This window comes from Nesoenas mayeri, assembly GCF_963082525.1.
Source record: "Nesoenas mayeri genome assembly, chromosome: 7".
NCBI lineage: Eukaryota > Metazoa > Chordata > Aves > Columbiformes > Columbidae > Nesoenas > Nesoenas mayeri.
In genome coordinates, this window is record NC_137551.1 from 38,748,312 (window position 1) to 38,759,891 (window position 11,580).

At 40.7% G+C, this 11,580-nt stretch overlaps 1 protein-coding gene across 14 annotated transcripts in view; it reads right to left on the minus strand.

Annotated features, from left to right (window-relative positions):
* Positions 1–2,470: 2,470 nt before the first annotated feature.
* The window catches only part of EBF3 (EBF transcription factor 3), a gene marked incomplete at both ends in the record, with an annotated part of 116,924 nt that continues 107,814 nt past the window's right edge, over positions 2,471–11,580 (minus strand). For 5 of the 14 annotated variants that reach the window (XM_080347985.1, XM_080347984.1, XM_080347983.1 and 2 more), the window contains 4 exons: positions 7,966–8,262; positions 8,698–8,883; positions 10,071–10,248; positions 10,848–10,913. In XM_080347985.1, the coding sequence (XP_080204111.1) occupies positions 8,015–8,262; positions 8,698–8,883; positions 10,071–10,248; positions 10,848–10,913 (678 nt within the window). Of the gene's footprint in view, positions 2,631–7,317; positions 7,404–7,965; positions 8,263–8,697; positions 8,887–10,070; positions 10,249–10,847; positions 10,914–11,580 lie in introns of those variants that run through there. The other 9 variants (XM_080347976.1, XM_080347987.1, XM_080347975.1 and 6 more) reach the window with 6 other exon arrangements.

The following is an 11,580-nucleotide window of genomic DNA, read 5'->3' on the forward strand; positions in this document are numbered from 1 at the left end:
AAAACCTTATTCAGGCAAAACAGGACGGAGGTGACTCAGTTCCAAAGTGACTTCTCAGGCTTTTCCACTCAGCCAAGCGCCAGTGGTTGGCTCTCAATGGCAAAGGCAAGGCGTGCAGCAGCTTTCGCTGTGATCCGCTCCAGCGCTCTTTGAAACCCTTGACTAAAATGTGCATTTTTTTGCCCAGAAAGAAATTTAAAATTAAAAAAAAATAAAAAATAAAAAAAAATCCCTCCTTTTTGGTTAAAAAGTTGAATTCTGCTGCAGTTTGCAACGCGCTTCGCAGAGCTGAGGTTGCAAAGTAGTTAGTGCAAAGGAAAATAATGAATGGTAATAAAGGAAAAGAAACTCCGCGTTTCTCTGGCTGGATTTGGCACCAGCAGCCACAACACACGGCGGAGGTCGTTCCAGTTTCAATGTACAGTCACCTACGAGGCTGATACAGAAATCCCATAGAAAAAAGAAATAAACCTAAATAAACCAACCCCAAACATTGGAAAATGATGGATGATGGTGATTTCACGTGCAACCTTTCTCTCTTTTCACCAGGGCAGGGTTGGGGATGCAGAGTGCAGCAGAAAATCCACACAGAAAGGAGCGATTTCATTCTACCCCAGGTTTGTGCTTTTCTGTTTGTTTGTTTTTATACCAGAAATCACCCAAATGAAGTCGCGGCTATTGGCAATCGCGGTGTAAGCCTGTGGGAAAACAGCACAAAGCTTCTTCGGAGAAGTTCACTTTTAAGGCATCAGAGAAGTTAATGTGGCAAACGTTTGAATTAAAACATCAGAAGTGAATTTATTTGAAGCTTTAGGCCTCTGAATTTTGGCAGTAAACACGTTCAGCTCTGTGGCAAAGTCGTGGGTGGCAGCTGACAATGACTTTTTACAATCTTTAAAATTAAAATAAAATAAAATAAGAAAAAAAATTAAAAATAAAAAAAAGAAAATTAAAAAGAAATGCAACCACAAAAGAGATTCGTCTGTCTTGTGGCTGTATCACATGCACATATTCTACTAGTACTCATTACAGCCATGTGGCACAATTTTGATTTGACTATACAACAAACAACTTTCTTTTTTCAAAATTATTTGTTCTGATAACTTAAGAATAATACAAAAATAAACAATGAATTTGAATTTTCCTCAAAAATAATAAAAAAAAGGAAAAAAAAAAAAAGGATGGAAAGTCTAAATAATAGCAACTTTATGAAGTACAAATGAAATGTACGGACGCTCATTTATTTTAAAGGAAAAGATGAAGGCAGCGGTTCTTGGCTTAATGCTTCTCTCAGCATTGCAACACCAGGCCAGAACAAACCCAATACCAGGCCAGAACAAAACCCAATACATACAGGAAAAAAAAACCCAACAAGATGAAAAGCAATATACAAAATCTCAAAGATAAATACAATATTTATAGTCGATATGTTACAAAATAAATTCCCTTAGTGACTGCAAGTGTTTATGTGAAAGAAAGTGTTGCAATGAATAAGACTATTTTATTCCTTATAGGCTCCATAAGGAATAAAATTTGCTTTTCTAAATATTTAAGTGGATCTGAAAAAAATTCAAGACAAGTGTATAAATATTTAGCTACAACTTTGGCAAAATCACAAAAGTCTACAATTTTATAACCACATACAAAACACATTAGGGAAGAAGGATCTAGAAGTCAAAAGGACAATTTTCTGGTACAAGAAACATAGACTTCACAGTAGCCTAAGAATGCAATAGTATACAGTGCTAGCAAAAGTTGAAAAAATGTTGCAGCTCACACTTGCTCAACAGGAAGCTCTAGCAGTGGAAGTATATCTTGGATAACCAACAGACAGTAGCAATTTTCTCTCTTTCTCTGTCAGTGTGCTTGTTGAAGGCAAGAGAATTCAATATCAAAGTTACCATTTCTAACTACAATAAGTTACAAAGTTCCATTTCATTAAGATGAAGTTAAGCAATGATCAACCCTCCCGCGCCCGCCCCCACCCGCTTTTTGCTTTTCTAATCATATATTCATCCTTTTTTTTTTTATTCTTTTTTTTTTGTATTTTTATGTTTTTTCCAGTTGGATGGCTCGGAACCTCCTTGGCCCCCTTTGTTCCACCACAAAAAAATATTTCACATTATAGAGATACACAACCATTGTGAATCTAGTTATGAGTACAGAAAAATGTTCGGAGGCATTTTTCATCAGTGTTTCATGATAATCAAAATGGTGCATCCACAAAGTTTCTCCCAACACATAGCAAGTACTAGACATAGCCAAGACGTAATCAGAAACTTTATACAAAATAGGCGTCGCTTTCTCCTTATTCTTCAGGACTGAGAAATGTGAAAATATGAGAAAAATTCAGTCAATAAAATGGAATTGTTCATGAAGAAGTAGGTTGTTTGCATGTAGATTCTTAATAGTTTAAATAAAATCTTTAAACAAAGTCTTTTTTTTTTTCTTTTTTTTTTCCTTTTTTTTGTAGCATTTCGGTTTGTTGCTGATTCTGTGTGAAGATACTGTTTCCATCAGCATGTCTTAATATACTAAACTTGTCCCCTAAGCCCGTCCTCTGAAGCTTGGTCGTACGGTAGGTAAACAAAAGTGACTTTACATTGGCGGGACTACAAGCCCAGACATCGCTGAAAGGGAAAGAAACAGAAAACAAAAGAGAAGAAGAAGAAGATCAGGCGTTATTAGCACGTTCGTGTAAGGCACGTCGAGTTCAACGCAACCGCGATGCTGGGGACGGGGGATGCAGCGCCGGGACCCTCGGGCCGAGGGACCGCGGACATGGACTTTTCCCCACCCAGTGCTCCTTGGGGCTTCACATCTGAGGGGGTTTTTGTACCCGGAGCATCCCGAATCCCAGCTAAGAGTGAACTGGGGACCAGGTTCTGGGAGTTGAGGAACACCATGGTTGGTCCTGGTCATGTCTCACATCCCTCGGGGACGTCCCTGCAGTGGGAACCCACCAACTGCTGCGTCCAACCACAATGTCCAGCCACTACATCCAACCACCACATCCAACCACCGCATCCAACCATTGCATCCAACTGTTGCGTCCAACCACCACATGCAACCACAAAGTCCAACCACCGCATCATGCCCAGACCCGGCACCTGTCTAGAAAACCTAATTTCCCACCATTTTACTGGACAAGAGCGGGGCTGAACAAGCTGAGGACTAAGACCAAAGTGAGGTAACCTACTCCCATTCTCAACTCTGGAGACCAAGTGCCATAAAAAGGCACAAGATCAATATCCTTGACCGGTATCTCCTTATTTTTTTAACAGATAAAGCCTGAGGTACCAACATCTACTGCTTTTTTTCCTAGTTAACTCTTTGGTAGAAACATAATTTAGACAGTCTTTAATTTTAGTGTTGTTTAATTTTTGCCATGATGATATTTCTCATTAATTTATGTACAACAGATATTAATAAATTTGTTCGTGTAGTGATGTGAACTTCAATTTCTCAGTTCATTAATTTCAACAATATTAATTTATTTCAGATTCGCTGTTACGGCTTTACGGTTTGGAAGAGCTGGGTATGTACACATGCCATAGGTAACGTCACCTCCTGCAGCAGCCGGGGCTGCGCCACCAGAATTTGCTCCAACTCTGGTCCAGCTGTGCCAGCTGTTGCAAAGGACTAGTGCTCAGTAAAACACCTCTCAAGTGATGCTCTTGACATAGGTTAAAGTTTTCCACCTCTTCTACCTTTATGCCCCAATTAAATGTATCAAAAGTGTCAAAATTAAAATGGAAGCTATTTTTCGTTGTTAATAATACTTCGTGTTTAAACCTAAGCACTGACTGAATTACAAAAGTCAACTGGAGAATAGCACGTACATTGGAAGAGACCTTTTCTACCCAAAATATTTAGTTTCCGTATCATGTTTCCACTAAATCTGTGAGTTTTTGGTCCTTGGGATGCCTGGCACCGCATAAGCAGCCCAGAGAGGTTTGGGTACATGGGGGGCATCTGAACTGGAGACATGGGAACTCATTTTGGGCTGGTTTTGTACAACCATCAGTTGCCCAGGACATCAAGATCACCACAGGTCAACCGAAAATATAGGGTCTTTCCATCATACTTTAATGAACAGCACATCACTATTTGGTTCTAATTCCCTGCACATCTTAATCACACGTTTGTTGTCATCTCATGTTTGGCTTCTGCTGTGTGAAAATTTAGGTTGTCTGCCGCTTATATTTGTAAGGGAAAAAAGCCTGAATTCTTTGTTTTAAATGGTGGAGTCGTTCTTGTTGAATTCTACCTGTGGCACAATGGAAGGGGGCTACAAAATTGCTGCTCCAGACATTTATTTCACTATTTAGTTTAGTAGCAACATTTGATAATTGCGGATTTCTGCAGCGCATTTCCTGCAGTGCAAATTGGTACCAAATGCTGCTTTAAAGAAAAATGGGGTGGCTAGTTTTTTAATAATAATTTTGATAGTTTCATCCAGGGAAAGGCCAGAAAATTAAGCAGAATGCAATTTTAAAAGAATATAGAGAACCTTTAGCTCTGCATTACGATCATAAAGCTTAACCAGAGAGCAATATCTTTCACAATCTATAAAAAGTAAATTACAATTGAAAACTGAATTTTGAACACATATTATACTTCCAACTTTACAGCGAGACAGCACTTTCTCGCTAAAAAACATGTTTTATACCTTATATGTCTATTGTTTTAAGCAGGAAAAGGCCCTCTGCCCTATGGAATCCATACACTGCCATCCTGCTCTCAACAAATATTAAGCATTAATGTTTCTGATCATAGGATATGCAGTGGAAGGTGCTCCTAACCTCGGCTTTGGATGTCTTTAGGAAGAACGTGACTCCCCTTGTTGGCTACAGACCTCTCCATGTTCATGCTTTGGCACTAAGTCCTAAACCTCAGAGTGGCCTTTTAGGGACGTCCTTCCTAGTGCAGGATCTATTGTGGTGGGCTCGGGTGGTCCTGATGCTCCCACAAGCCAGAAGGTAGAGCAGCTCCACCTCTGCTTTAGACCATGTGAGGAGACAAAATGGTCCATCTGAGCTCCAAATAGAGCTTCATAGTTCTGCTTCTGCTTCCTCAGCATCGTAGATGTACCAACAACAGCATTTTTTTTGGCACATAGACAAATCCTACAGTGAGGATTGATTTCATGAACCCCTAAATCCCTGCGAAAGGATTAGTCGTGTCTGGGGGGCAGTTACTTGTTGGGTTTTGCCATGCTCTCATCTGCCTCTACCTCTTCACAGTGCTAACAAACCTTCAGAGAAATTACTAAAAAATGGGAAGAAGAAAGCAGAAACCCCCTAAATAACTGTACAGGTAAAATAAAGTGTAAATGAGTAACTCCTGCATTGCTGGCTCTTCTCTATGATGTCTCATGAGGGAAGCGTATGACAACTTCATCCCTGTCTTGCCAAATTCAGTCCAAGGCACTGGCTGGGATGTGTGGGGACAGCTGGGTGAGGTGGTGTCATCCTGAAACCTCTCCTGAGTTCTGTCTGGCTTCACTCAGTGGCTCTGGTTGGAATCGGTGCCGGTGCCTCTGCTGGGATGGGGAAGGAACTCGCCAAAGAGATGCTGCTTGCAATTGGATTTTTCTCTCAGTCCGAGGGGACTTGAACCTGCCTAATGGTTCTATGATTTTACCTTTTGCTAGGGTACCCTAACTCTCGCCATATGGACCATCAACTACTTTGCAGAAATAAATTAACTTTTTATCATAACCCTGGAACTCAACGCTCTAATTACCAGACCAGAAAGATGTTCTTGCTGTTTCTCTGAGTCAGTTTTGCTTAGCACAAAACTATTCAGTTTAGCTTTTTTTCCCAAATGTCTATTAATTTTTGAATGAATCAATTACCGAACCAAAACCCGAGGTTTCTGCACATCCCTACATCTGGACACCTCCGTGCTTCTGAAGTGCTGAGTGGGGTGGGCACAGCAAGTCCTGGGGACAACTAACCTTGAGCTTTAGCAACACCCATGAGATGCTGGACTTCATTAGGGGTGACACCAGCCCTGCAGCTTGGATTGCAGCACCCTAAGACCCGGGGCTGAAGGGATCTTCCAGCCTTCCGTGGGCTGTCTGGGCCTGGAGGCTTAGTCCAGAGCTGCGCTGGCCTCAGCCTAAGAGCTAACTTCAGGGCCTGGTCAACACAATCAATATTGGTTGGTTTGAAATCGTACACTGGGCTTTTATACAAGGAGCGTTTTATAGCTGAGGATGGAGATGGGTGGTCACTGGGGGCTTGGGGAGGTGCCAAGGGAGATTGGGTGCTTAGTGCAGGCATTTAACCCCCCCAGTCCTCCTAAAAATCCCACTTTGCAATAATCTAGACCTTTTAAGCACCTGATACCTTGAATATCTGATGGGAAGCCTTTTATTTACATACTGAAATTACCGAAGTTTAGACCAGTTTAATTTAGGTCTTTAAATAATTTTTTTTTAGAGTAAATCAACATCAATGAGTTAATGAGAACATATATAAATACCTACTACAGAACAGCTAAAGAAGAGCTGTTCAGATCTAAGCTGTGTTACCTTATTTTATTATTTTATTTTCTTTATTTTACTATTTTATTTTATTAATTTTATTTCAGTATTTACTTTTTATACTACTGTCTTTTTATAAAAAAAGTGGGACACTGCATTATTTTATGAATGGATGATCTTTTCTAAGAACATTCCTTACACCTGGTATAGTTTTCTGCTTACAGTAACATAGTACAGCTTGCCCTAAAGACATATGCATAAAGACATATATTCATCTAATTATCCTTTCCTTTAACGTCCCTCCTACCGTAAGATTTGTGTAGCTGGATCCTCAGCCCTTCATTGACCTGAGTGCATAAGAAGCTCTCAGATGCCTCTTTGGGCCAAGAAGTTAAGAACAAGCTACAGCGACACCCAGGTTGAGATCCTGGTCTGGAATGGCCGGGATTTCTGATGGACAGGCAGTTCTGTGGGATTGGGTCTCTCCAAAGTGCCTTAAGGTACATACCACAAAATGCGGGTGTCCAGAATTAGTTTGGCAAATCTAAATATCTGTCTTCATCTGTTTGCCTGCGAGTGCTCATCACACCATAAATGCTATAAAATAAATAATGTGGCACTACCTACATCTTAACTAAGTCAAGAGAAGTGACGACCTCCCGGGTAAAGTATCTGCAGCCCTTTCTGGTTCAGTTTTCTGCACTGTGCAATGAGGCTCATGATTTGTAAAACAGAGGCAAACAAACCTTTTCAACGACTCTAATGCATCTGACAATAATATCTTCTAAACGTTACATGTGCCGTAAAAGGGAAGACTTCTTTGTTCATATTTTTATTCTTCCACCAAACGCACACTGTATCGCAATTCCTCCTGCCCCACTCCCAGCAGGTGACCACGGAAATTCTGCAACTGATTTATAAATTGCTCATTACACTACCCACATGAAATCACACAGATTAAAAAAATGCAGAAGCTTAAAATTGCCTGCCTTAATTAAAATATTTAGTTGTTCATTTAGGGAAGAAACCACTCTACCACCACAGTAAGAGAGTGAGCTGGGACCACCAGAGCATGCAGACTCACCGCTCAGGGGGGCACCTAGTCCAAGGGAAGGTTAATTCACTGGGGAAGAGCTTACCCTGATTTACACTGAGCTGAGGTATTGGAAAATAAGTATTGCACCATATGTAAAATGAGGAGATCACACCGCGTTATGCTGGAATGCTGCTGGTGTTAAACATCCATCGAAACGTGCTCAGAAAGCGTATAAACACAAGGAGTGCACAAAACCTCTGAGAAGCGTTCGGGTGTACCGTCTTACTTTAAAACTTAAAGCACACGGGGAAAATGCCAGAAAAGCAGCTGATGTTTTGTCTAGTACAAGTATTAAAAGTAAACTAAGATTTGCTTAAAATCTTAGCGTACCATTTCCACTACCCTATTTCTTCTGCTCTTACATCACTATGAGAGCAACCTGAAAATACAGCGAAGTACCTTTCTCCCAAATAAGCGGTCTGGGCTTAGGTGTATAAAAAGCAATAGACAGAAAATTGAGAGAGATCCAGCTCACCTTGAAGTCCATTTCCATTTGCACTGGTGCAAGATGGTGGAGGAGAGGCTTGGGGCCTGACAACAGGAGCAAAGGCGCTCTTTTGTTTCACTGCAGAGATGACATTGGCAGGTGAGAATGAGAAAATGCCGTGTGTACTGCTACAGTTTGAAGGGAGGGTGACCGAAGAGGCTGCCATGGTAGGGCTTGACGGCACTACTGCAATAAAGCAAAAATAATCAGGACTCAGATTGAGGTTTTCACGGCAAACACGGAAAAAGAGAGTGATAGGGCCTTGCCTCTTAAAATATAGATATATATATATATATATAAAATATATATAAAAAAAAAAGAAAAAAAAATGAAATGCCTTGGCTTGGCCACTCTCTGGATAACAGGCAAACTCTTTTGTGTTGGACTTTCTTTACAAATCGTGCAGTCCAATTTTTTTATTCTTTTTTTTTTTTTCTATCTGAGATTGTATTATGGCACAAACAGATCAATTTATCATATTCATTTTTACGTCCAGCCTCCAGAGTCACCCCTCCTTTTATCCAGTAGCTCACAATAGAGGAAATCAAAACAATGCAAGTATTTGATTTTGTAGTAAATATGAATCTATATGATGATGTGTTACCAAAAATAGACACTTACTGCCGTAAGGAGAGTTAGCTGAGGAGCCATTAAGAAATCCAGGGGAACCTGGTACACCTAGATTGGGCATGCCGGCATTGCCATATCCATTCATGCTATTGCTGACTGTGTTGTAATTGGACTGCTGAGGAGTACTGCTGGGAACATATCCTCGCGGGGAAACACTGCTTGTGTTGCGACTGTAACCTACTGTGTTAGAAACCCCCCCACCCCAAAAAAATAATGTTATTTTATAAGATAGACTTAGGGCTGGGGGGTTTCCTCATGCAGCATATATTACACAGTTTTAATTGATTGCACAGCTTTGCTCTAAGTTGTCTCTTACTGCCCTATCAACTCTTGCAGTTGGAGATAACCTTATCACGCCAACCCTACTTAAATCATCTGCGAGCACTCTATGTTGTGTCTCCTCTTAGCACAGACAGCCAACAAAAGCTCTCTTCGATCCAGCTGTGGCAGGTGCCTTCGCGTTTGTCTTTAGGAGCAATTACCAACAGGCTCGAGTCGCGCTTTGTACCAGCGCGCTGCATGAGCTTTCGGCCTCTCCGGCCCTTCAAATGCCAGAGCTGACACGACAAACTTGTTTTGTTTAAAAAGGCTGTTTTGGGGTCTTCGTTTTATGATTGATAATTTTATACTAACGACAAGCTCGTACTTGCGTAAGGTGAACCCATCGGTGAACACTAATTCAAGATCGAGTACAGAATTTTGTAAGGCTTATTAGCTTGGAAATGCGTTCAAAGACAATCTTGGTAGAAGAGGAAACATAGCAGAATCAGGATTTTAAACAACAGTTTGTTCCTATCTGAGCAATCAATTTAATCATTACTTTGCAAGCAAAAAATACAGGTTCGAACATATCTAATAATCCTGTTTCCCTCCTTTCATTAGTATCAAAATTAATTTTAAATGCAATATGCTACATGCATTTTCAATTACAACAGGTAAATTAAATCAACTATTACTTTTATTAGTAACATATATGTCACACATGCCTATAAACAAAGTATTTTAAAATCACAGACATCCAATTAGATTCATCTGTGTAAATATTCCAAAACCAGGTGGAGATACCCAGACATAATTAATTTATAATAAACATACACCTTGTATATTTACTGGGAATAACAAAGAGCTTTCTACACTTTGCCAGTTTGTTTTTGCTTTGTTTTTTTTCCACTGGAGGTGCTTTACGATAACAGTAAACGAAAGAACAGGAAGAATTAAACATTACGAGAAAGTTAAAGACGGCATTTCATTACGCGATCAGACATATGACTACAGGGAGAAGGAAAGAGGCAGAACGCAGGGGTGACATCAGCGCGGATTGACAGCCAAGAGCGTGAAGGATTAACTCTTGAAACGCCACCTACCTTGGTCGTTGGCTTGTGACGTCTCGGAGACGTTGACGGCGAGCTGGCTGCTGAAGGAGTTCACTCCCATCATCCCGGTGTGCGCTGGAGTGTTGGCGAGGGTGGGGATCTGGTTGTGGTTGCGGGGCACGCTGTATAACGCCTCGGCAATGTCAGCCGCCCGTTTCAGGATTATTTCCTAGAAAGACGTAAAATAAGCACTGACAACTACGAAGCTGCTTTGCACAAACAGTCCAAGTTGCAATAACATTCAAATTTACAGATGAGATTCATGTGAAATTATACGTACATACTGAAACAATATGCAATTTCACATCAAGACAGTAAGTATAAAGAAATAAAGAAATTAAGGCAAAATCACGGTTTAGCTCTGTAAGCCGTGTGAAAATGGTGCGTCTCCTCTATTCGTCCAGAGCAGTAGATGCGTTTCCAGCAGTTTGCAAAACACAGTATATTTTATCCGCTCTGTTTAGCAGATTTCTTTAGGACTTCCCATTAGTCACTGTATATTTTGGCCCAAGTTCAAGGTTATTCTCTTGCCTTGATGATTGCTTATGCTTTTGGCACCTTGCGCTTAATTGTCATTTCTGAGAGGCAAAACTAGCGGGGAGAAGAGAATGGGAAGACGGAACGTTTCCCTCGGAGCGTCGCATCGCGCCCGCCTGCCCTGGAGGCGGCCGCACAAAACCAACGTGCCGGTGCTCTGCCAGCTTTGCAAAGAGCACGGATTCATTTACATGCGTAGGCGCGTATACAAAGACTGCATGGGTGACCTACCTGGTTGTTATGGGGCATCCCATATAGGGCTTCGACAAGGTCTGCCGCTCTCTTAAGTAATACTTCCTAAAGAAAAACAGACAACCTGCGTTACGTTTCATGAAATGCTGCCATCGTTCTAAGAAGAGAAGAAAAGCACAATCGCGTTGGTAGTTTGCAGCGGCATCTGTAATTACGAGGACCTGATAAAGTGGGCAAAATATATCACATGCTATCCTGGTGCTCTTGCTATATTTAGTGGACGTATTACAAAGATAGGAAGGTATTTTGTTTTGGAGGAAAACGCTGTTTGTGGTTTGAAGTCAAAGTGAGATAGGAGCCTAAAAATAATATTGCATTTTACATCCAGCTGTTCAATTATGATTGACTAGAAAAGGTGTTTGGTGCTGTAGCATGTAGCTCTAGTGCTGAATTAGTGAAATCAGTGCTTGAGGTTTAATGATGTAGTCTTATGGGTATTAAACAAACAAACACATGGTAGAGATATGAAAGGCACAGGCATCACATTTGGCTGTTAATTCCTAGCACTTTAGTGGTGAAGAACAATAAGTAATTTTCCATATCTTAATTAAACTGGCAGAGTCCTTAAAGACAACATCTCACCCCTAATTCATGCCCCAAATTTGCAAGTGAGTTCAATGCTTATTCCTCTTTATTTTGAACAATAAAGTGAATTAACTTGGGTTAATCTAGTTCTTTCATAATGACATTAAGAAATTTTTCAATTAACCTC